The 24104-nt window shown below is 50.0% G+C and overlaps 6 protein-coding genes and 1 non-coding gene across 7 annotated transcripts; 3 read left to right on the forward strand and 4 right to left on the reverse strand.

The window, feature by feature from the left end:
* Nucleotides 1-1833: 1833 nt before the first annotated feature.
* On the forward strand, nt 1834-2313 carry VC83_05692 (uncharacterized protein; the record flags this gene model as incomplete). Its single annotated transcript, XM_024469308.1, has 1 exon — nt 1834-2313. The coding sequence occupies one exon, from the start codon at nt 1834-1836 to the stop codon at nt 2311-2313; it is 480 nt and encodes a 159-aa protein (XP_024322972.1).
* Nucleotides 2314-2680: 367 nt separating this feature from the next.
* On the reverse strand, nt 2681-4597 carry VC83_05693 (uncharacterized protein). Its single transcript, XM_024469309.1, has 3 exons — nt 4113-4597; nt 3924-4039; nt 2681-3868 (listed from the first exon to the last, which is right to left on the reverse strand). The coding sequence occupies exons 1-3, from the start codon at nt 4219-4221 to the stop codon at nt 2933-2935; spliced, it is 1161 nt and encodes a 386-aa protein (XP_024322971.1). The 5' UTR covers nt 4222-4597; the 3' UTR covers nt 2681-2932.
* A 1948-nt stretch (nt 4598-6545) lies between these two features.
* Nucleotides 6546-7910, reverse strand: MDM10 (protein of unknown function DUF3722; the record flags this gene model as incomplete). The annotated part of the gene is made up of 2 exons (XM_024469310.1): nt 6546-7759; nt 7814-7910. The coding sequence occupies 2 exons, from the start codon at nt 7908-7910 to the stop codon at nt 6546-6548; spliced, it is 1311 nt and encodes a 436-aa protein (XP_024322970.1).
* Nucleotides 7911-8171: 261 nt separating this feature from the next.
* On the forward strand, nt 8172-8949 carry MRT4 (mRNA turnover and ribosome assembly protein; the record flags this gene model as incomplete). The annotated part of the gene is made up of 2 exons (XM_024469311.1): nt 8172-8362; nt 8418-8949. The coding sequence occupies 2 exons, from the start codon at nt 8172-8174 to the stop codon at nt 8947-8949; spliced, it is 723 nt and encodes a 240-aa protein (XP_024322969.1).
* Nucleotides 8950-9374: 425 nt separating this feature from the next.
* On the forward strand, nt 9375-9456 carry VC83_05696 (the record flags this gene model as incomplete). Its single annotated transcript has 1 exon — nt 9375-9456. It is a non-coding gene; the product is annotated as a tRNA-Ser (tRNA).
* A 687-nt stretch (nt 9457-10143) lies between these two features.
* On the reverse strand, nt 10144-12387 carry VC83_05697 (uncharacterized protein). Its single transcript, XM_024469312.1, has 3 exons — nt 11792-12387; nt 11435-11720; nt 10144-11384 (listed from the first exon to the last, which is right to left on the reverse strand). The coding sequence occupies exons 1-3, from the start codon at nt 12024-12026 to the stop codon at nt 10928-10930; spliced, it is 978 nt and encodes a 325-aa protein (XP_024322968.1). The 5' UTR covers nt 12027-12387; the 3' UTR covers nt 10144-10927.
* A 3118-nt stretch (nt 12388-15505) lies between these two features.
* Nucleotides 15506-19321, reverse strand: POL3 (DNA-directed DNA polymerase delta). Its single transcript, XM_024469313.1, has 3 exons — nt 18800-19321; nt 16563-18742; nt 15506-16514 (listed from the first exon to the last, which is right to left on the reverse strand). The coding sequence occupies exons 1-3, from the start codon at nt 19187-19189 to the stop codon at nt 15776-15778; spliced, it is 3309 nt and encodes a 1102-aa protein (XP_024322967.1). The 5' UTR covers nt 19190-19321; the 3' UTR covers nt 15506-15775.
* Nucleotides 19322-24104: the final 4783 nt, after the last annotated feature.

The raw sequence follows: 24104 nt of genomic DNA on the forward strand, positions 1-24104 counted from the left end.
ATATTTCGAGTTGAAAGCCATACTCTGTCTCCCACTTGATAGCGTGGTGCAGGTTTCCTTTTCTTGTTTGCGAAATGTTCCATTTTTGCTTGTGAGAGCATGATTTCATCCTGCAGAAACTCCCAAACCTATGCCATGGTCTGAGCTATGTTTTTGTGCTCTTGTTTGGCTTTGTGATATGCTTGATGCTCTGTATTGAAGCTCATTCTTGGTTCATAGCCCTTGTTCGCAAAAAACGCACTTGTCTTGGTTGCATCTGATGGCAAACTGTTGGCAGCAAACTACGCCATGCACAAGTATAAAACCCAATTGTCTTGAAGATAGTTCACATGAGCTCGCAAGTAGTGTTCAAGCTCTGAATTGGATCGCTCAGTCTGTCCATCTGTTTTGTAATGGTGGGTGCACCAGATGTGAGAATCTAGCCACCCAAGGAAGGGATGGTTTTACTAAGACAACACACTGTCTTATGAAACAGAGCCAAAGGGTTGTAGCTTAGACTATTCCACAATGCAGCAATCAAGTGTATGATGTAGTGGAGTGGTTTAGACAAGTTGTAACAAATGTTGAGTCTGAGAACTCAGGGATAAGTCAGAGGTTAGCACCTTACTGACTTTTCAGAAACAAGGAGTAACAAGATCAATGCTTGGAAGCTTGGAAAAGACATGGAAGTATGTGATAGTCGATTTACTGTATTGTCTGCTTGCCCTTTCTTAGGGAAAGGGCAATCCTATTTATGCTAAAGGAGTGTAGTTCTCTCATTTTCCAAGACTTTCCATGACTAACCAGGCTTGGTAACTGTAGTCGACATAAGAGATTGCGGAAGATCCGCGGCCAACCTGCTGCGTCTCTGATACAGAGACGTAGCACCAAAATCCTCGTCTCAGTATTGAGATGAGTCCGGAGAGACTCTGGCGCCAGCAAGGTGGTGCCAGCTAGCATGGGTATTACAGGGGGGCTACGGGGGTGGTGCAGATCTTACTGCCAACAGTTTGTAAACATGTTATATTCTCCGGGATGAAACCCTCTAATGACCTTAAAGCGCCGGCGACACCGACGCCTCCCAACACCGCGCACAGACCCCAAACAACCCAATCTATACTTCCTCCTTCACGAGCCTTCTCGGCACCCATCTCCAAACCACAATGCCTAAAACGCCTCAAATCAACAGGTAAATTTTAGCTTGTGATAACAGCAGCGGGGTGGAGCGCCCCCTTTCGCCAAGTTTAGAGTAGGCCGTCACGCGGGTGTGGCTGATGAATCGTCCCCACATGCGAACCAGGGCAGTGGAGCACGCGGAGAAGGCGCAAAGGGGCGTCAATGAGCGCGCTGTGAGGGCGGGTGAGGCGACGCCCCGTATGTGTTGGTGGAGCTTATTGGGAAGGGGAGTTATGGGCGGGCTTATAAGGGGTGGTGTTTGAGGTTGCTAGTGGGCTTCCTCCGAATACTTCGAGTCGGATGCCTTATGGACAGCTAGGCGTTGGGGTTGGGACGCCCGTCCGAGATACTGCCTGGAAGAGGACCCGGGTAAAATGCCGATGATCGAGCAGGTTCAGGTACACCCCTAATCCACTCCACAACCCCCAGTCATTCAACCAGCACACTCATAGACCTCATCACGGGATGAGGAGTGGGATTTAAACCCTCAAAGGACCGGCTATCCAAGATGCGAGTTCCCCCCTTGAGAATCCCCAGTCAACTCCCCGCGCCAAAAAGTCGCGTCGTCGTCCACCCCCCTCAGCACTAGCACCCCTCCGTGCACCGATTGAGAAACTCTTTGATCCCAACACCCTCTCCACCTACGACGTAAACAGCCGTGTGCATTATTTACCCTCGATGATTGGGGTGACGAGTGATTTACCTCTTCGTGGGCGGGACGGGGCGGGGGATGAAACATCGAAACCACCTACGCGAGAGGCAGGCGGTGGGGGAGATGATGGGAAGCGCCAAACAAAGGATTGGACGTTTGCTTCCTCCCTCCCTGCACCTCTTGATGTATCGGGGACGGAGGGGGATACAAACCGCCAGACAAAGGATTGGACGTTTGCTTCGTCCATCCCTTTGACGGTTGGTCCTGAGGAGGTGGGGAAGAAGGCGATGAGTTCTGGAGGAGTTGGAGAGGGGCAGAGGGAGTCGATTGCGGAGGGGTTGATTGATTTGGATATGAGTTTATCAACCTCCCCGCAAGTATCATCCCAGTATCCCCAAAGCCGCGCATCGACAGCAGAGTCGTTGATCGATTTGGATATGAGTCTCTCCCCCTCCCCTCCCTCCCGCCGTTGCAGAAATATCACACCCCAAGTCGTGTTTCCATAGCAGACTCCCTCATCGACCTCGACATGGGCCTCCCCTCCCCACCACCTCCCACTACCCCCCTCCAACTCCCAACCTCCGCGATTCCATCGTCGACCCCCCCGCACAGAAACAGGTATTCTCACTGGGGGCGACAAGGGCGCTGCCGGCGCCGCCGTCGGTGGAGGCTTTGAGTGATGTGGCGGGGGTGGATGTTGTAGCAGGGGAGATGGGGAGGTTGTTGGGGGGTTTGGTTGTCGAGTTGGGTGTTGTTAGGGATGTTTTGTCTGGGCCAGGCGTGATATAACAAAGAGATGGAAATAGGAGGGGATGGAAAGTTGGTAAGGTGGATGGGGAATTGGAGGTTGCATTTGAAAACACGTAGGTAAAAGAAGGGTCATTCTTTATTTTCCTGGCATCCAGCGCGGGAGGGGTACTTCTACGTTCTATATACAACCGCACACACCACCACTATCCTCGCCATCTTTCCATCCATCCATTCCAAAAGTTTCCTCGTCAAACGCTAAACCCATTAAAACACACAGAATCTGTCGGCTCAGTATAAAGGCTCGACAAGAATGACGCAGAACATGCACAGAGAAGTCAGATCGGGGACAGGCAAACAAGAAAAGCAGTCGTCCGTCTACGCCCACTTCCCCAACACAGCCATCAGCCCGGCACCAATGACCATGCATCCAAACGCCGCTAGGACGACTTTGAGGCTACTACCCCGCATCTCCTGGTTAAACATGAATTCATTCGCCATCAACTCCACCAGGCCCGTGTAGATGAGGATACCCGCGGAGATGGAGTCGAAAATCCCGTTGACAAGGAGCATCGCGCGGCCATTTGTGCTCAGACTCTTTCTCACGCCCAACCCCACCGCGATGGAAAGGGGTGTGGAGATACCGTATAAGGCACCTAAGAGCCAGGGAAGCCATTCTTTGTCCGCCGACCACGGCGTCGTTGCTAGACGGGAACCGAGACCAAGACCTTCGAAGGTTTGATGGAACACGAGCACGATATACAACACCACGAACTCCTGTCCTGCCACGGCGAGCGTGAGACCGATGAAGATGGAGTGAAATACGACACCGAACTCAAGGATGAAGATGGACGTTAGCTGCGCGGCGATGTGCTCCTCGGATGAGTGGTGCTGCCCATGCGAGAGGTTGTCGGTGCCGCCGGTGGGGTATGAGAATTCCTGAGAGCGGGTTGGGAAGGGTTGGGAGGCGGCGTTGGGGTCCGCGTCGTGTTTCTGCGTTTGAGAAGACGACGAGGAGTTGAGAGCGGGCATGACAGCGGCGGCGGGGTCGGGGGTGGGGGGTTTCAGATCACTACTGTGGTTGGTAGGCACGGCGGTGATGGGAATGGCAGGAGGGCGCGCACCCTCGGGGTCCTGGGCGCGGGACTTTGCGCCGGGCTTGTTGCTGCCAAAGAAGTCGAAGCGCATGGTCATTAGCTCGACGAAGAACATGACGAAGATAGTCATGAGGACGATGCCTTCGACCCAACTGTACTTGGTAATGGGGCCGGTAAGGCATTCGTTGGTTAGGGCGTCGTGGGCGGGGGCGAGGAGCTGGGGGTGTTAGTAGGAGGGAGCTAGGTGGGTGAGGGGAGAAGGGAAGACTGACGTGAATGAAGGCTGTAGCGATGATGACACCCGAGCCGAAGTATTTGGCGACGAAGAATGCGGATTTAGGGATTTTCAAGCACTTTGAGCGGGCGGCGAGGACGGGGAAGAGCGCACCTAGGGGTGGTGTTAGTTGGATGTTTGTTGTGGTGTGACGAGGGCACGTGAGTGAGTGAAGAAGGGAACATACCCATCATGGATCCAAAAAGGATGACGAAGATGGAGGAGATGCGCAGGCCCATGCGTCCGTCATAGTCGTTTCCGCTAGAGCATTGCGGGACGGGTGCGGCGTCAGACATGATGTGTAGTGGACTGGGGTGATGAAGCAGGTATTGCGTGATGGAAGTGAGTTGTCGAATCGTAGCGACAGATCTGTATGTAGATCTCTTCTCCTGTCTTTTCTCCCCGAATCAAGCTGGATCAAGCTTGCAAGACGATGATAAGACTGATGAGCAGAACCAAGAACGGAGTGCAGCGGGCTGGGCAAGCTTAAGTCTTATACACGGGCGACAGACTGCCGGGTGGCACTGGTAGTGGTGGGTGCACTGGGTCTCCGCTGTGCACTGGGCACGTTGTGGGTGGGTGGTGGGTGGATGGGTGGATGGGTGAATGGGTGAAGGGGATGTTGTCTCGGCGTGGATGGGTGGATGCGTGGATGCGTGGATGCGTGAAGCAGGGGATGTTGTGTCGGCGTGGATGAGTGGATTCGTGGATGCGTGAAGCAGGGGATGTTGTCTCGGCATTGATGGGTGGATGCGTGGATGCGTGAAGCAGGGGATGTGCTCTCGACGTGGGAGGGATTGGAGATGGGAGATGAGGGATTGGAGATGAGGAGGGATTGGAGATGGGATGGGGAGATGGGATAAGGTGAATTTGCTAGGGAGATGATACTGATGTGCGTGTGGCGTGTGCTTAGTGCGAGACTGACCGTCACCTTGCGGGATACCCTGGTGGGTCCTCGGCAGCTTCGTCAGCGCAACAACTCCCTCTCTTCCCCATAAAACCCCCCAATGATACCGCGCGGGGCATCTAAACGCCTTAGCGGTATCCGCCCGGGTTACGCAATACAACCCACTCTTCGCACATCCCCAACCCGCTTTCTCACGGCGCCACGGCGGCCGCTACGTGTGTGATGTTTTGCTTCCGTCATTTCGTGCTGTGTGGTTAAGTCATAAGAGCGTAGGGTCCCTCTGTGCCCGACCTTTTGCTCTTATTAGTACGGGTCTTATTTTCAATCTATAAAACTGCCGACTAGATTTCTTACGTACTCATTACAATAACTTTTTAACGCTACTCTCTTGCCCCGCTTTTTAGTTCTACGTCTGGATGTGTGTTTCGTGTTCTTTTAGAGTTTTAGCAGTGCGTCTAAGCCGTAAGATATATTTGCGTGTTAGAGAGTCTAGCACATTTTCGGACTATAACATCAAATTAAGAGCTGCATTTAAGCTACGCAACTCTATATCACTTAGTGGGGAGCTAACAAGTAAAGAGCGATAGTTTGGTGTTTGTAGCATTTGTTGTAGAGGTGGTGTAGTTGCATTTGTTAAAGTAATAGAAGATCGAGTGTGTAATGATAGTAAATGATTATATGCCTTTTGAGGGTCAAATGCGCTTTAAATGTTGTGTTGCGATATTGCTCGTAGCCTCTGCTTTGTAGTACATCTCAATCCATTTTGAATGCGCCTTACTCCAACTTGTGTAAGTTGATCAATAATAGGGCGTCCTATCGAAGAGAATTGGCAAATCCACTTAACCAAGATACTCTCTTTAACTGTACATAAAAGTTGCTGGTTTTGTCGCGCTTGCACTTAGGAATGGCCCCCTGACACGCGACGCGTCAAAGTCATCCGATTAACTTAAAAGTGATCTGCAATAGCCTTTAAGCTTGTAAATTATCGATTCTAGTAAGCTATTATAGTTTCAGCCATACGAGCTTCATTCTCTTGAACCCGAAGGCTCTTGCGTCTCGCTATTGTGGTTTACGAGTTTGAAGTTGCAAGGTGGGAGTTTTAGTGCTCATTACGCTATAGTGCTCATTACGCCATTGCGAACGTTACTGCCGAGTCGCGGTACCGAGGTGTTTGGAGTGTTAGGGTTAAGGGTGTTAGGGGTGTTAGGGGTGTTAGGATGGTTAGGGTTGGAAGTGCAGTAGTACACCTCCCAAGGTGCACCGAATCCCAGACCCATCCCAGCCCAGTTCACACCCCTTCACACATCCCGTCCCCCATCGCCAGCAACGCTTCGTTGTGCTCGTAGTGCTCGTAGTGCGACAAGACGTAACAGCCGTAGCTGTAGTGCGAAAACACGCAAGCATCGCAGCTCATAGTGCGAAAAGACCCTTCGTAGTCCACAAAAGGATGTCTTCCCACTTTCCACACTACTCACCCTTCCTAACTCGGATACCACGGCGAACACACCGACGAGCGGGGCGGAACCCGGCATGCTGCATCTAGAAACCCGTGGGGCTGGTGTGGGGTCGGACGAGCTGATGAGAGGATCGCGTCGTGCAAGTACACCCCTGCTCTCACTCCAATAGCGCCCGTGCTAGAGCGGATATACCGTCCCCCTATCCTCTACTCCCAAGCCTCTCACTCGCTCCCTCCCACGCACCTACTCGCTCCACTCAGGACGAATACTGCAACTCCACCCCCAAGCTCCTAAACGGCTGATCCCTCCTCCTCAAATCAAGCGTCGACCCAACACAAACAAGCAAATCCTTCACCCTCCCCTCCCACACCACCCCAACACGCAACTTCTCATCCACACGCCCCTTAAACACCCCCGTCACCTCCCCTCTTTCGTCCTTCCCATTTAGTCGTACCCCCATTGGCAGTCCATCCGTCGGTGCAGGGGCAGGGACGGGGGCAGGGACAGGGGGGAACATCTCTTCCTCACTGCGCCATGCGAGTTTAGCTGCCATGCTCCTCCCGCTAAGCCTAACAGGCAACTTCACGCTCCGTCGCCAAAGCTCGCATCCGAGGACGAGTTCGCTTTCGTAGCTGTAGGCGTTGAACTCGAATCTACTACACAGCGCGACGTCCTCGCCGGCTTTAACAGCGTAGGTAGCGCTGAAATTGCCCATCAAAGGATTCAAAGTGAGAGTCGCGGTGAGGGGTATGCCGTGGTAGGTGGGGAGAGTGGCGAAGCGCCCGCCGAGACTGACGCCGCCGGATTTGTTGAGCGTGCCGTAGTAGGCTTCTGCGCCGGCGGAGAAGCGGCCGTGGATGCGGTCTTCGGTTGGGGGTGTTGCTGAGGGTGCTACTGCGCCGTTGGGGGAGGTGGAGGAGGTGGAGGGGGTAGCACGGACGCGGGGATCAGCACCGAAATTGTACAGCCCCTTGAACCCGAGCAGGCCGCCGTCGGTGGAATAGAGGGCTTCGGTGGAGTATTTGCCGACGTCGTGTTGGTGGAGGGCGAGGAGGGTGCCGCCGTTTCGTAAACGCGAGGAGGAGACGGCGCTGATTTTGATCTGGCATGTCGGGGAGAGGCGGCGCACGTAGAGCGCTTCAAGGGTGCTTTGGGGGAGGTAGAGGCGGCCGTAGAGGAGGGTGGGTGGTTTGACGGTATCTGTGGATGATGGGTCTGAGGAGGGCGGTGGCCGTATCGAGGAGGGCGAGGGGAGTTCCTGGATTTGTCGGTAGCCGCGGATTACATCGTGGAGGTTGAGTCGGCCGGCTTGTTGGAAGGCGGAGGTGAGGGGGAGGGAGGTGTAGAGATAGGAGAGCGAGCCGTTGACGAGGCCGACGCTTCTGAGGGCGTAGGAGGTCGCGAAGTTTGGTGATGAGAGGGAGGAGATGTCGACGTGGAAGCCGCGGGGGGTATCGAAGTCCAGGAGAGCTGGAGAGGGTCAGTATGATCCGCTGGGCGCATAGGTCATGTCATGGAGCTCACCTCTCGACGTGGCCGTCAGGTTCGTGTAGTTATTCTCGTAGCTCCAACGCGACGAATTGTAGAAGGACTGCTGCACGAAATCCATAAACTCCAACATCTCCGCAATCAATCAATCCGCACATACAGCTTCTCGCCAGCAACGCGTCGCCAAGAGACAATTGACTCTGGATTCCTCGTCTCGCTCCCCCAGAAACCCAACACCCACAACCCGCACCAAGCCCAACACGGCTAGCGCACCACACCGCCGCGGCAGAAAAGTCTCGATAGTGAAATCGATAGAAATCTCACAATCATATTTACGAAAAAACCACCTCCCAAAACCCCACCACCAAACACACCCATCTCAACCACCGCCAGAATGCCTAAATCCAAGCGCGCCAAGGTGGTCCACCTGACCCAGGTCGACAAGAAGGGCAAGGAGCTCACGCTCAAGCTCTTCGCCAACGTGCAGGAGAGCATCGACAAGTACCAGTATATCTTCGTCTTCAGCGTCGACAACATGCGCAACACCTACCTGAAGAAAGTGCGCGCCGACCTTAGCGATTCTCGGTTAGTCCTCCCAATTCCCCTCGCCCACTCCAACACCACTAACACCCTCTCACAGCCTCTTCTTCGGCAAGACGAAGGTCATGGCCAAAGCCCTGGGCTCCACCCCCGAAACCGCCTACCAGACCAACACGCACCTCCTCGCGCCCTACCTCGCCGGCAACGTCGGGCTCCTCTTCACCGACCGCAGCCCCGAGGACGTCAGCGCGCACTTCGCCGCCAACACGCCTACTGATTTCGCGCGCGCGGGCACCCCCGCGACCCGCCGCTTCGCCATCCCAGAGGGCATCGTGTACTCGCTCGGCGGGGAGGTGGCGGCTGAGGATGATGTGCCGATGGCGCATGGACTGGAGCCGGAGCTGAGGCGGTTGAACGTGCCGACGAGTTTGAGTAAGGGGAATATCACGCTGCAGAATGAGTATGAGGTGTGTCGCGAAGGGCAGGTGCTGGATAGTAGGCAGACGAGGTTGTTGAAGCTGTTTGGGGTTGCGACGGCGGAGTTTAGGGTGCGTGTTGTGGCGTATTGGAGTGCGGAGAGTGGGACGGTGGAGGAGGTGGATGGGGAGGCGCCGGAGGAGATGGAGGAGTAGAGGGGGGGATGCGTTGAGGTGTGAATGGTTGGGCTGGCATGGGGTGGGATTGCTGTAGCTATAGAGACCTACAGACTCGGCGTTACGGGAGTTGTGATAAGGAAAAGTAATGAAATGACTTCAATGCTGGCTTTGAGGTGTATGTTTTAGTGAGTAGATTATGAATTGATGAGTAGCACACACAGAGCAATATTAAATAAATACGGAAGGCACGATTTGACGCTGTTGTTCGCAGAAAAATAGTGCATATGTATCGTACAGCCTCTTGAAAAGGGGAAACTGGCCAAAAATACAATTTCAGACCCTGAAATCTCAAAAAATACGTTGTGGAAAAGTGCGATACATCAATAGAGGGGTCGTAGTTGCCAAGTCAGAAAAAGATGTCCAGTATATTAAGTATAGTGAGTCGTACTTGCCCAATAACAAGGCGTGTTGCCAGAGTGGTTAATGGGTATGACTAGAAATCATATGGTTTCGGCCGCGTAGGTTCAAATCCTGCACACGTCGTTTATTATTTTATTATTTTTTGCCGACAGTGACTTGTTAAAGTAGAAATGAATTGCGAACCTCGGAGTTGAAATGCATAACAGACACAGAAAGAAAACAGAGGCATTGTGCTGCAGTGCGAAAATGCCACTTTAGCACTAAGTTGAGAAGGAGCGGCTTACACTGCCTGTTGTAAATCTTAGTTTTAGGAAGGAGCGATTTATAGCTCCTATTTTTTTAGGAAAGAGCGAATTACAGTGCGTTCCTACCAGCCGAAACTCTGAAGAGGGACTATTCACAGTTCTTATACCTAATCGAAATTCTCCCTATGGCTTAATTTTGAAGTGATTAGTATATTAAAAAGCTCTAATAATTTCCAGGTTGTTTAGAGCCTTTATTATATTTCTAGTTACTATAAGTAATTATAATCAGCTCGAGTAACAGTACCTTACTGGCGCACAACCTATTTTGGTAAGGGTGGTACGACGGTGGTGGGAAAGTGGGCAATGCCCTTAAAGTTCTGATTGAGTATACGGAGTGTCAGGATGCTCTCCAAGCCAATCACCTCAGGGCATTAGAGCGTTTGGAGGGCGAAATTGAGGCAATTCAGCTTAATTCCTTGGTTCAGGAGACATTGGATAGGTGGATTACATAATACTTGGCATTTCAATATAACGATATTTTCACTTTTACGATATTTACACGTGTCACCAATTGTATCGACTTAACGGGAGTTGACTGTACTTGCAATCATGCCATGCAATTACGGCTCAAAACCTCTAATGCGCAAGTGGAAGTGGCATATGCACCAATTACATTCTCAGCGGATTCTTGCTAGTCAGCGAGTTTCGGCCAGATCAGTACAAGGCAATAATGGGAGCGGATTTCAAGGAAGGCGGCACTATAGGCAAGGTCGATTTATTTTCCCGGTTTTTGTGGGCGAAACATAGGAGAGCTACCGCAAAGCATTAAACACTGGCATTCGAGATGATTTAGATTTAGATGCCACAAGATTTGATAATAATACCTACACTCAACCCACACATAACAAGTAATGCAAAACGTGCGTCTCCTCTAGTAATCTAGGTCTAAGTGGGCTAAAACCTTCATTGCCAGACGAGTCAATTCTAATTAAACGAAGGACAAAACTTGCACAGCGAGTATTTGCAAGAGGGTTAAGGAAGGATCCAACTCAGTTATCGGCTTAGCCGTGATGCTTCTCGGAGTGATCGCCGTTGCCCGAGGGCCGGGACATGTTCCCTTGGGTGGGTTCGCAGAGGTCGGGATTTCCAGTTGTCCACAATACGTCGTCTTCTTCTGCTGGGAAACCCACTGCTTCCTGATTTTTGGCAGAACGCTTCTTCCGTTCACTTTGATCAAGGTGTTGGGCACTGGCTGAGGCGCCCACGTCGTTGAGTGGAAGATACCAGGATAGCTGGCGTTGAAGGTGGTGTCTGCGAGTGCTGGCGTGCCTGTCCAGCTACGCAGCTTGTCATTCGTGTGCTTGGCGACATTGCTGAAGATTGGCGCCTACGTCATAGCGGCCGAGAGTGTGGGTATCCCAGTTCGCCTCAATGGTAGCAATCTCAGAGTAATGGTTGTAGAAGTTGGAGTCGGTGGTGCCGACAAGGTTCTTGGGGATGGCGTCGCCGAGAAGGACAGAGAAGGCCCGGTTCTGCTTGGGGTGCGTGCTGTCTTCGTCGAAGGTGATCAGAACCATGGTGTTCTGCATGAAGTTCTTGTCGTTGAGAAGAGGCTCGAGGAAAGTTCGGAGCCAGGTACCAGCTGTGCCGATGGGGGCGTCATGTGCATCGCTGGTCATGTTTGGTGTGATGAACATCCATTGTGGCAACTTGTTAGCTTTCAAGTCCTGCTGGAACATGGTAAGATTCTTGATCTTGGAGAGACGGTCTGCGTCGTTGGCAACGGAGTTAAACAAGACTGCTGGGCTTTTGGAATGTAAACCTTTTGCTCGATATGCATGTGGTCGAGGACTTACTTGTGTTTGCGAACATAGTCTTTCTTGCCAGTTTTTTTATTGACCCATGAGAAGCCTTGGTATCCACTGTATGGCATATCTTCCTGATAAACACCCCAGCTGATCTTCTTGTCCTCGAGAAGATTCACGACGGTGGAAACATTCTCTGGCACGGCGATGAATGGGTCGCCGTTCAATCCGAAGTAGTCACCGCCAACAGCGGCCATGTAGTTGGGCTCACTGGGATGCGTAACAGCGAAGTAGTTCTCCAGAGTGATGCCCTTCTTTGCGAAGAAGTCGAAGTTTGCTTCAATTTGATAGATTAGCTTGGATTATCACCAAGAAGCAAGAATTATATGGAATATGGCTGAAGCTTACCTTCGGCGGCAGCGGATTGAAAGTCTGTATTCTCGAACCAGATTGTTACGAAGCGGTCGAAGACTTTGCCCTTGACATGGCTCGTTGGACTCTCGGTCTTGGCTGTAGCTTGAGCAGCATAGACGGCGGCCGGGTCAGTGGCCGTAGGGTTCACGACCAAGGTTGAGGATGAGGTTGGCGCAGCGGCAGCCGATGCAAGCAGAGCCGCGGTGTAGATTCCGGTAGAGAAACGCATGGTGCTGGATGTCAAAGAAGGAGGAGTCACTGAAGCTTGAGCTGGGATGGAGGACTGCTATGGACATCTTCGCGGCCTTGGCCATGCTTCTATTTGTATTCTTCTTCTCCTGTGTCTTCGAAGTCTGGGCAACGGTGGCTTGGCAATACTTGGTATGGTATCTCTCGAAATGCGATCCTCCCCTCCCTCCCACCAAGCTTCTAATATCCTAACCTAATCATTGGCCAATGAACCAAGTGATATTGCAAGGATGTTACCACGGACAGGGACAGGCAGAGCGATCCCAACTGATTTGATAGTCATTAGAGGCCTGATGCTAGAGGTTAGAGGTTAGAAATTAGAAATTGAAGTTCCGAGATATTTACTTCTTAAAAACTACCTCATCGGATAATCAATCGGCTCTTTTAAGAACGTGCAAAAAACAAGCAATCAGGCACATTCCGAATGCATGACGATCTATTGGTAGACATAGATCGTGGCTTAATGCCACCATACATAGGCATGTATGGTAGCATTAAGCCACGAGTTCTTCTGGGCCCCTGACGTTTACAAGACCTAGGCCTTGCGCTAGCTGATTCTTAGTGACGCTTAACACAAACAAGCATTAATTTAGCTCTTCCTGCTTACATAATACAAACAAGCACGTGTAACGTTTTCACATACGATTGGCCACCCTAAGCGAGTGGCCAAAAAAACAACCAAAATATGACTCCGTATTCCTAATCGGGGGGGAAGCGGTTTGCGCCACCTCAACTTGCATACGTTCACCGCTACTCCTTACCAAAACCTTCGGCATTCCCCCCCATAGTAATTTATATAGCCATTAAATGTAATTCATTTAATGGAAGGGACTTCTCTATCAGATGCCTGTGAATGGCTTGCAGCAAATCCCTCTGAATCTGTAGCTGTTGCAAGTCAGATTTTTAAGATCCCAAGGTCGACTATACGGTCAAAAATCAGCCGCACAAGAACCACTAGAACCACCAGAACTACCCAAAATGGGGGTCAGAATAGGGTGCTTTCTACAGCTCAAACAGAAGCCCTAAAGGCCTGGATTCTAGAGCAGTATCACCTAGGATTAGGGGCTAATAGGCATATGGTTTACGGGGCAGTATGCCACCTACAGAGCCCACTGCCTCCACCGTCACAGAGCTGGCTCACTAAATATATACGGAATGAGCTTATAGAGTTTCACTTTGTTACTACAAAGCCTATTGCACAACAGTGTACGAAAGCTCAACAGGAGCCTACTGTTATTAAATGGTTTCAAGAGTACACAGCATTAGTACTACAGCGTGGTATAAAACCAGAGTCAATCTGGAATATGGACGAAACTGGTTTTAGGATCGGAATTCCAGGAGGTGAGAGAGTTATGGTCCCCCGAGCTGTAAAGCAGCTCTACACTCCAAGCCCTGAGAATCGTATATCTATTACGATTATAGAGGCAGTATCTGCAGTTGGACAGAAGATTGCACCTGTACTTGTTGTACCGGGTAAAATTCATATGGAGGCGTGGTACCCTCAAAACCTTGATGGGAATGAGCTGATACTACTCTCGGAGACTGGCTATTCTAATAGCCAGCTTGCTATACGGTGGCTACAGCACTTCGTAGAGCTTACAGCTCCACACGACCCGGGAAATCCTAAGGTTCTACTACTCGATTCTCATGTGAGCCATACGAGCCCTGATGTTATCATTATGGCTACTAAATATCACATCATCGTATGGGCGTTTCCCAGCCACCTTACACATGTTTTACAGCCATTAGACGTGGGAATATTCCAGCCTTATAAGCACTGGCATAGGCAATCCGTGCTCCGTGCCATACGAGAGGTGGATATTACCTACAACCTACCCCTATTTATGAGGGATCTCCCACATATGCGGGAGCAGACTTTTAAGGAGGCCACCATACAATCAGCGTTCCGGAAAGCTGGAATCTGGCCCATAAGCTGTAATACAGCCCTTGAGAAGCTGCGTACGTACTCGCAGCCTACGCCTACGCCTATAGTGTCATACTGACATTCGTTGCACTCAGTTTGCTATTAAACTCAAGAGCAAACTTGGAAATCTCCTCCTCAAACCTACAAGTCACTATACATATTTTGGCTTATCACACCAACAACAAGAGCAATACTACTAAACGATTGCTACAACCATCTATGATTCATTACACGTCATCGCTCCTTAGTTACTGGGCCGATATTACCACATAGCATATCTCTACAACCCTCTATGATTCATTACATGACATCACTCATACTACCACATGACATATGTCTACCAACTAGAGGCCTAGGAGCATGAACGATAGCTCTAAAAGCTCCTACGAACCTCTATGATTCATTACATGTCATCGCTCTTTAGTTACCCACCATTACATGGTACAGCAATTGCAGAAGCCATTATCATTCCGGGGAAACTTCATATGGACTCATGGTATAATGATAACCTTGAGCCAAATGCTCTTGTTATCGTTAATGAGAGTGGGTATTCAAACGACGACATTGCAATTCAATACCTCATGCATTTTATTCAACTATCTGCAGAGCATATGGCACCAGACGACACCCGCCTCCTATTACTCGACGGCCATGACTCTCATAAAACGGAGCGCTTTCTCACATTAGAAGAAGAGCATAACATTGTTATTTGCTGCCTTCCTGCTCATACTACGCATCTACTACAACCTCTTGATGTAGCAGTTTTTAAGCAGTGCAAACACTTCCATCAAAAGGCACTTGATCAAGCAGTACGTAGCTATGACTATGAGTATAAGCTACGTACGTTCTTTTCCGACCTTTCACAAATCCGACGGCAATCCTTAACTGTCCGGACAATTCAATCAGGTTGGAGAAATGCAGGACTATATCCATATAATCCTCCACTAGTAATTGATAAAATACAAGAGACCCGGAATCAAACACCAGACTATGAGCCATTTGCTTCGTACGACCTTATCTCAACTCCAAAAACTAGTGTGCAAACTATACAGGCAGTTAAACATTGGCAGAAGAGAGTAGAGGCAGCTTTCTCATCACCGTCAAGAGAAGGGTTTCAATCATTTGCACGTGGAACTACAGTTGTTTTACATCGGGCTGAGCTCTATAAGACCGAGCTTGACATTGTTACCTTACGGTTAGCAGAGCAGAAAACAGCAAAGGCAAGGGCACGGAAATCGCTACAGAAGGGGGGGCAGTTATATGCATCAGACGCCCGACTGTTACGTGAGGAGAAGGAAGCAAAATTACAAGCAAAGGCAGAGGCAAGAGTAGCAAAGGAATCAAAGCAAGTAGTAAAGCAGCTACAGGTGCAACAACGGAAAATTGAAATCGAAGAGCGAAGGGTTGAGAGGAAGAGGGTAGCAGAGCGGAAGACGGTTGGGTTAAAATCCAAAGTGATAATTTTACGGTATGGTAAGGATCATAGTGATAGTAACATTGAGATTAGTAGCGACAGTAGTAGTGGAGATAGTGATAGTAGCTCTATTGATTTTATTATTTAATTATATAGTTGCATAGTTGCTATATGAGGCTTATTTCTTTCATTTTGTGTGTTGCACATATCGCTGTCGCGTGCACAGATCGCTGTCGCCACCTACGAGCAAAGCGAGTGGGTGGAACACCGAGTATTGGCGCCAGAGATATATTATCTAGATAACACTGTATCACCCGCACTAGTAACTCCCTCTCCATCTCTTCAATATGCATACAGTGCCCAATCCCAAAAAATAATGCACGTATTCCTCTTACCAGGCCGCAGCATCCTTATCAAACCGCGCCAACTCCTTCCCCGCATCCTCCACATCCTTCTTCGCCTTCATGCGCATGTAAAAGATGGGACAATCCTTACTACTGCAAATAACCTCGCAGTGCATGCTCTCTTGGCACCGCTGGCATTGCGTCCACAGCCTGCCGAACCGCACTTCAAGATCGCTCACCTTCGTCAGCGTCTTCGTGTACAGCTCGCCCATGCGCGGCGCGCAGTTCTTGCACACCGCGTTGCCGCTCTCCTCCTTCCCGACCAGCGGCTTCTTGCACCCCATGCACGTACTCGTCTTCTTTGCGAACTTCATGAGTCCGCCCACACTAGGCGCCGCAATGGCCACGCTGCGCGTATGCGCCCCCGTCAACAAGCTGCGCGCCCGCGTTTCTCCGAGCATGGGCTCGAAGATTCGGCCGAGGGGTTTGGCTAGCTGGTTGTCTAGGTAGTACTTCGTGTCAATGGGGACATTGTGCTCGAGCACGTAAAGCGGGTCCTCGGAGCGCTCAAAGTTCTTGGCGCCTGCTGCGCCCTTGATGATGACATATGCCACTCGATCGCCTAGAGTTGGGGCTGACCCGGCGTCGCGCTTCCTCATGCGCTCGGCCAGCTCGACGTGCGCTTGCTTGTTGGCGTAGTCGGCCTTGGCAAGGGCCTTGGTGATGACAAGCTTGGCCATGTCGACTTTATTCTGAAGCAGGTCTGAAATAGTGTCTTTGACATAGCTGGATGGCTGTTAGTGAGTTCTGATTACATGGGAATGTTGAACATACTCTTGGGCGCCCTGGACATCTTGGTCGATGAGAATCATGCGAAGTACGGTCTCGATAGTGGTTTGCACTAACCGACAGTTGTCTCTCCTGACGGTTTCGATACCTTTCGTGTCCATCTTATCATATTTGTCCGGGTTCGTCCAGTACAGTCCAGCATACCTCTTCTTGTTGATGAGAAGGTACGGAAAGTAGACCTTTTCGAACTCCAACTTGATAGGCTTGATAAACTTCGATGATACGTATTGTGCAGCTTCTTCACCAAGCTTCATCGACTCGGCCAAGTCTTTTGTCCCAAACTTCACCATGACTGAGTCAGTATCACCATAGATGACTTGTGCGTCGTGTGCATAGCCATTCGCGATTGTGTATTTTGCCTCCACCTCGGCCTTTGTCTTCTCAATCATTTGACGTCCGTAACTGGTCGTGCTACCTGCAATCTCTAAGCAGGGCAACTTTCCAACAGTGGCACCAGTCAGCCCATAGACGGAGTTGGCGCTAATCTTCAGCGCCAACTGTCTACCGTTTAGCACAGCCTTTTTAAAAGGGTCCGTCTCAACAGCCAGCTCCCTCTTGGCTTGCTTTCTTGCCGTAAGCAATTCGTCAAGAATTTGAGTCAGAAGACCTTTCCGTTGCTTTGCTGTGCAGAACATATCGCCATTCGGGGTAACAATATAGTCTTCGTCTTTCTTCAAGCCGAGTTTGTCAACGCTGGCCTTGTTCAATAAGGTGGTGTAACACAGGTTATGAGCCTGGATAATACTAGGATACAGAGATGCAAAATCAAGGGTCGCAATTGGTACGTCATAATACCCTCTCGTAGGCTCGATAACTGTCGCTCCTTCGTACTGCTCGCCAGAGGCTTCCGTCCGCTGATTCGGTATAACTAACTTCTGTTCGAGCGCTTTCCTGAAGAGTTGACTGACGAATTTCACCTGTTGTCCGCGAGAAAGTAGGAAATTGAACGGGACACCAGTAACCCTAGCCATCTCGGTATAATTTTCAAGGCAGGAGAGCTTCTCCAAAAGTCGTTGTGGTAGGTACGCATCCTTCAGACAGTACACTGCCAATCTTCTTCGTGATTCAGGGGTTCCATTGAACAGTTCCGTGATCATGGTGTGGTGAACATCTTCCTTTTGTTCACCGAGAAACTGAGCAGATACAGAATTCAACGTATAACTTCGCAGCTGGTGATCTCTTTGGACAAGTTGTAGTAAATCCAGTTGGAGTCGTCCGTTTGTATTTGTTGCCTTCGTATCTCGGTTCCCCATCTGTTTGCTCGAAAAGTTCGACTCCTTCGCCACCGACTTTATACTATGAAGACGAGACCAGTAGTCGAAACCACCAATCTTAAGATGCTTTGCACGGTCTAGTAGGTACGGGAAGTCAAAATTGGATATGTTGTATCCGATGATGATATCAGGATCAACCATTTCGAGGAAGTCTCTCCATGCCATCAGCATCTTCTCTTCCCTCTGAAATTCAAAGATCTGGGTATTAACGATGAGACTGGTGGTATCAAGGCAGAAAACATTCCGGACGAATGGCTTCTTCTCACCATACCTGGTGACAACGTTCGCAATCTGGATGACGGGATCGTGGTTTGCCTCTGGGAAGACACCTTTGCGGCCAGCACACTCGATATCAAAGGACAGGATGCGCAGCGGGGCCATCTTGGACCATTCTCCTTCCGGTTTGTGGGCGATGAGGTCCCGGTACCCAATCTCTGCCTCGATTTGACAATTTGACTGCCGTTCATTGGCACTGATCATCTTGTAACTTGAAGCAGGAGCCTCCACCCATGACATTCCGGCCATTTTCGTGTCGACCATGAACCTCAACACATATTGGATGCTGTCGAACGTCAAAATCCCACCGTCCGCTCCCTTCCACATTCCCTTCCAGTTCGCATTCCCGCCTTCAATGGTTGTCCTGATCCTGTTGATGAACTTCGGATCCGTAACCGTAATCTTCAGGTAGGGGCTCTGCTGATTGCCTTGGAACCCATATAAGTTCTCTCTCATCACAATCTGCACCGAGTGGATTGCGGGTTGGTGTTGTGCTACTTGGCTTTCGAGGAAGACTTTGAAGTTCTCACAGTCGGTCCTCACGAACGATACCGGCGCTGCAACATAGAGGTAATGTAGAAAATCTGTAACGTGCAACATCACTGAATGCCCCGTCTGCAATAAGCCATCATTAGCATACACACTCTACGTGGAGGTACTCGGAACACGAACCTCGGTGACGCCAAACAGCTTCACTGTCGCCTTCCCGCCATGTAGTGTGCCCTCCTCAGCCTCTATTTGCTGAAAGATCAGGTTGTCCGTCTCGGCGTTGAAATCGACCAGGGCCGGCCTGTCCCACTGTTGGTCCTTCTCTGAATTCTTATTCTTCAATCCTGTCATATCCTGAGTCAACTTCTCCAACACCTCCGACTCGAAATGACTCGGTTGGCTGGAGCCGGGCTTGCCCTTCGGTCCATTCTGTGAAGACTTAAGTCGCGAAATGGGGGTCTCTGCGCCTTCGAGCCTGCGTTTCTTCATCGAGGCGGGGGAGGAGTCGATATTTCGGCGGGCGCTCGACGCCTCACCAAATACCCGCTTCTGGGGTAGAAGTGCGCCGACCATGATTAAGTGCAGTAAGGGGTATATTGGTGATAATTATGAGCAGCAGACGGAAGGGTAATTCATAGTTTGGCAGCAACGAAGGTGTTGAGTTGGTGTTGAATTGACACTTCACGTTTGGGCCATGCCAGGGATGTTGAGAGGTAACGCGTCTAACGCGAGAGTGACGCGATTCAATTAAGCAGGAGCGCTACGCTTTTTTGAGAAGGTGTGGCACGTGACCATTAGATGAAGTAAGGACATCACGTGAATGGGTTATAAATATAGAACCGGGGGCATTCCGCAATTCTGTAGTCCTGTTCCTGGATGGACTATCGATTTATTTACTTTTTTCTCTGTGCACCTTTGCAGTGGTATGTTTTATGTTACAGTATGGCCAATAAAAACTTGTCGTACGAGAAATGAGGCAAAAGCGGAAGGCGCAACCGGCTACTAAGCTACTAATTGTAGTAAGTACTCCCCAAAAATAAATACATTGAATTGTACATAATTTACCCACAAAAATTGTTCCCTCCATTTACTGCAATACATCGCTCTAACTTATCCCTAAATGATGCACATAGTTGAGCAGTTTTCCCATTCATTTTCCCCCATTCTTCCTTAAGAAATACTCTTGCATGAGCTTTCTCAAGCTTACCTTCCATTTAAAGGTATATATCAACTTGATCTTTTAGATAATCAAAAGCATTCTCAATAGGATGTAAATCAGGAGAGTTTGGAGGCCAGAATCCTACTCTGTGAATTCCTTCTCTTTTTATATAACCTTCAAGTAAACGGTGTGCTTTTAAATGAGGGTAAAAGAATAAATTACCCTGTATAACAGGGGTAAAAGAAGTTTTTACCATGTCTAATTTACGTAATCGTGACTCCGCCCTCACCGCCCTACAAAGTAAGGTCAGCCTTGACCTTGCTGTCATGACCTCGCCGTCGCCGAAAGCCCTCCCCTTCCGAGGCTCAAAGCCCTCCTTTGACGAGGCCACGAAAGCCCTCTTCGCTGAGGCCAGCCAAGAGAATGGCTGCCATCGACTTGTTGGCCGTGCCAACTGCCGGCACTGAGTACTCGTCGTTTGAGGACCTCGAGTTCGCCCTCCACGACTGGGCCGTGAAGGAGAAGTTCTCCTTTCGCATCGTGCGGAAAGAGGCCCACTCTAGCACATACGTATGCGCAGCGAAGGGGACAACTGGTTGCACTTGGAGGTGCAACGGCACCTCTCCTGCTGAAGGTATGTGCCGTCTCTCAATTCAAGAGACGGAGCACATATGCATGGGTGCTCCATTGAGCACCCATCGCTCATCCTCGCGACGGGAATGGCTCGATGGAGCTATTGCCTGTCATATGAGGGTTGCTCGGGCCACGAAGCCTAAGCAGATCATAGATATGCTCCGCGTGCAATTCGCAGAGCATATCTCATATAAGGTCGCCCAGGAAGCACGGCTTCGTGCTTTAGGCGACGACATTCAACGTCATAGGGAGAGCTTTGAGCTTCTCCCTGCCTATGAGAGGAGGCTCCTAGACGCATGTCCAGGAGCGTACATAGATCTTGTTATAGATCTACGTACAGAGCGGTTCACAAGGATCTTCGTGGCCCCTCCGATTGCCTCTGAGACGTTCCGGCTTTGCCACCGCTTTGTCAGTGTTGACGGAACTTTCCTAAAAGGAAAGTTCGTCCAGACATTACTCCCTTGCTGTTGGCATTGATGCCAATGGCCACAACGTCCTCCTAGCATGGGCGGTGGTGGAATCTGAGAACCGCTCCTCATGGGAGTGGTTCTTTCGCCATCTCCGTCGTGTTCTTGTTGAGATCACAACGGAGCCATCAACCTTTGTCTCTGATAGAGACAAGGGCCTTCTTGAGGCTGAGAGGGTTCTCGGTCCTCATGTGGCGGTTGCATGGTGCTGCCACCACTTAAAAGAGAACTTTTGCACGGCCCATGGAAAGGGCCTTGCACCACATTTTTGGAGCGTCGCCCGTGCGAAAACGTGCGATGCATATGAGTGAGCATTAAGTAAGATGGCAGAGGTGAAGCCCTCTGCCGCCCAATGGTGCCGTGACCACCACCCAGAGTGCTGGGTTGAAGCTTTGTTCGTAGGCCGCAGATATGGCCATGATGCAAGCAACATTGTTGAGTCCTTAAATGGAGGACTAAAGCTGGAGCGAGAGCTCCCAACAATAGAGCTTCTAGACTCCCTCTGGCATCGAGCTATGGAGCAGCACTTAGAGCGGCTCGCTGCCGCTCTAAGTGATATCTAACACTACCGGCTTTGGACCAGTTGGCAACAGGCCTCTTGTTAACTGGAAAGCGATGGGCAATGGGCCATACGACCCAGTTGTCCACGCCTCTTGCTGGGAGGGTGATGGAGGCCGATGGGCGGATTATCCTTGTTGACGTAGTGGCGCGCTCTTGCGAATGCCACCGTTTTCAAAGCAATAGCGTGCCTTGTGGGCACGCCCTCTCTGTCATATATCGGCAACAGTTATCTGTTGCCGACTATATGCCTGAGGTGCTCTCCACAGCGACGTGGAGAGCAACCTATCATACACCGCTGCCGCCAGTGAGCATACTAGGCTTAGCAGCACGATGTCTGCAGCCCAGCAATGACAAGGGTCCCCCGCGGGAGGCCTAAGAAAGAGAGGATTCGGCTGGAAAAATCCCGTGCCCGCCGTGGAGCGACGCAAGAGGGCATTGAGGCACTGCTGCCTCTGCACCTCCCTGGCGAAAATGAGCGCCGTAGGTGTGGAACCTGTGGCGAGGACGGCCATAACAGCCGGACGTGCATTCTGTCACGGTTCACCAAGGCATAGGGCGCCAGTTGGGTATTATGAATTAAACTCAATCTAGAGAAGAAAGGAAAGAGAAGAGGAGCACTCGAGCAGTGGCTCGATCTATATACAGCTATTGTGGAGTGAATTCTCTTTAGCGAGACCAGTTCTGAGAATTCACTCCACAACTGAAAACTTCGCTCCAACCCCGGAAAGCTCCCCACACCCCTGAACCCCCACTCGAGCTGCAAGGCGCACTTGATATTGTAACACTACCCCCCCCCTACTCCAGAGTTGATCTCCTGATCAAGAAATCCCATTTTCAAAAAAAAAAACAATTGTCTCCAGCTCTCATTTTGGTTTCTGAGGGTATTTTCTGTGATATGCTTGGGTAACTTCTGGAGAATTTTCAAAGCTCTCTGCAGTATACCATGTCTCATCCGGTGGATAGTTCTTCCAAGCTGCCTTGTAGAAAAGCTTCTTTCGAATAACTTTTGAGTCGAGGATTTCGTCCACTTCCCACTCCTCTTCGCCATTGACAATGACTGGAGGCTCTGGCTCCTGTTGCTGCCCTTCGATTGCATCATTCGAGTCAAGTCTTAATAGATTGGCATGAAATACTGGATGAATCTTCATGCTGTTTGGAAGTTTGAGCCGATATGCAACTTGCCCAATTCGCTCTAGAATTTCAAAAGGTCCCACTTGCTTGTGGTCTAGCTTCTTTGATGGCCTCTGTGTCTTTATATTTCGAGTTGAAAGCCATACTCTGTCTCCCACTTGATAGCGTGGTGCAGGTTTCCTTTTCTTGTTTGCGAAATGTTCCATTTTTGCTTGCGAGAGCGTGATTTCATCCTGCAGAAACTCCCAAACCTTTGCCATGGTCTGAGCTATGTTCTTGTGCTCTTGTTTGGCTTCGTGATATGCTTGCTGCTCTGTATCAAAGCTCATTCTTGGTTCATAGCCCTTGTTCGCAAAAAATGCACTTGTCTTGGTTGCATCTGATGGCAAACTGTTGGCAGCAAACTCCGCCATGCACAAGTATGAAACCCAATTGTCTTGAAGATAGTTCACATGAGCTCGCAAGTAGCGTTCGAGCTCTGCATTGAATCGCTCAGTCTGTCCATCTGTTTCTGAGTGGAAGGCAGTTGAAAGTTTGGCCGAAATTTTCCAAATTTTGCAGAGCAAACTCCAGACTTCTGCAATGAACTGAGGACCTCTGTCTGATATTATCGAGTTTGGTAGACCATGGTGCTTCCATACATGTCGAAGTAAGAGCTGTGCTGTAGCTTCTGCAGTAGTCCCTTCTTGCCCAGCGAAACACGGAATGAAATGTCTTTCTTTCATCAACCTGCATGCAACAACCAAGATAGCATTGTTCCCTTCACAGAGTGGTAATCCTGTCACGAAATCCATTGATATATCCATCCATGGTCGACTGTCAATAGGGATTGGTTGTAGAAGTCCATTGTAGGAATCTCGAGATGGTTTCGATCTTCGACAACTATGGCAGTTTTTGATATATCGAATTATTGTTTTGTCCATGTTTGGCCAGTAATAGTGCTGTTTCATGACTCGCAGCATCTTTCCAGCTCCTGGATGTCCCATAGAAGGTTGTTCATGAACTTCTCTCAACAAGTCCACCTGAATGGTTTCTGGCACCCAAACTCGATTTTGATATTCTAGCATGCCGTTTTTGAGTTCGCAATAAGCCAATGCAACCTCTTTGCTTGTTCAATCACCATTCTCAAGCTTCTGCAGTGTAGCCTTGCAGAATTTGTCTTCCAGTTGAGACTTTTGGATTTTCTCAAGAATTGTCATTTCTCTGATATGAGTTTCCACTGGAGCTAGCTGAGCTGTTTGGCCTTGTTCTTTGAGTTTCTGAATGTCTGGATGTAGCCTCGAAGGTGGTAGCAACACCTGAAGCTGTTGCTTTTGTCGATCATCCTCATCATTGCCTTCTGGTCTGTCACCAGGCCTTCGAGTCAAAGCATCTGCTTTTCCATTTTGCTTCCCAGGCCTATAGATGATCTGGAAGTTGTATCGAGAGAGGAATTCAGCCCATCGAGCTTGTCTTCTTGTCAGCTTCTTGGTGGATATGAAGTATTCCAAGCTTTTGTGATCAGACAAGACTTGGACTGGAAAATCTGTCCCTTCAA

The sequence above is a fragment of the Pseudogymnoascus destructans genome (assembly GCF_001641265.1).
Source record: "Pseudogymnoascus destructans isolate 20631-21 unplaced genomic scaffold scaffold_14, whole genome shotgun sequence".
Taxonomy (NCBI): Eukaryota; Fungi; Ascomycota; class Leotiomycetes; order Thelebolales; family Thelebolaceae; genus Pseudogymnoascus; species Pseudogymnoascus destructans.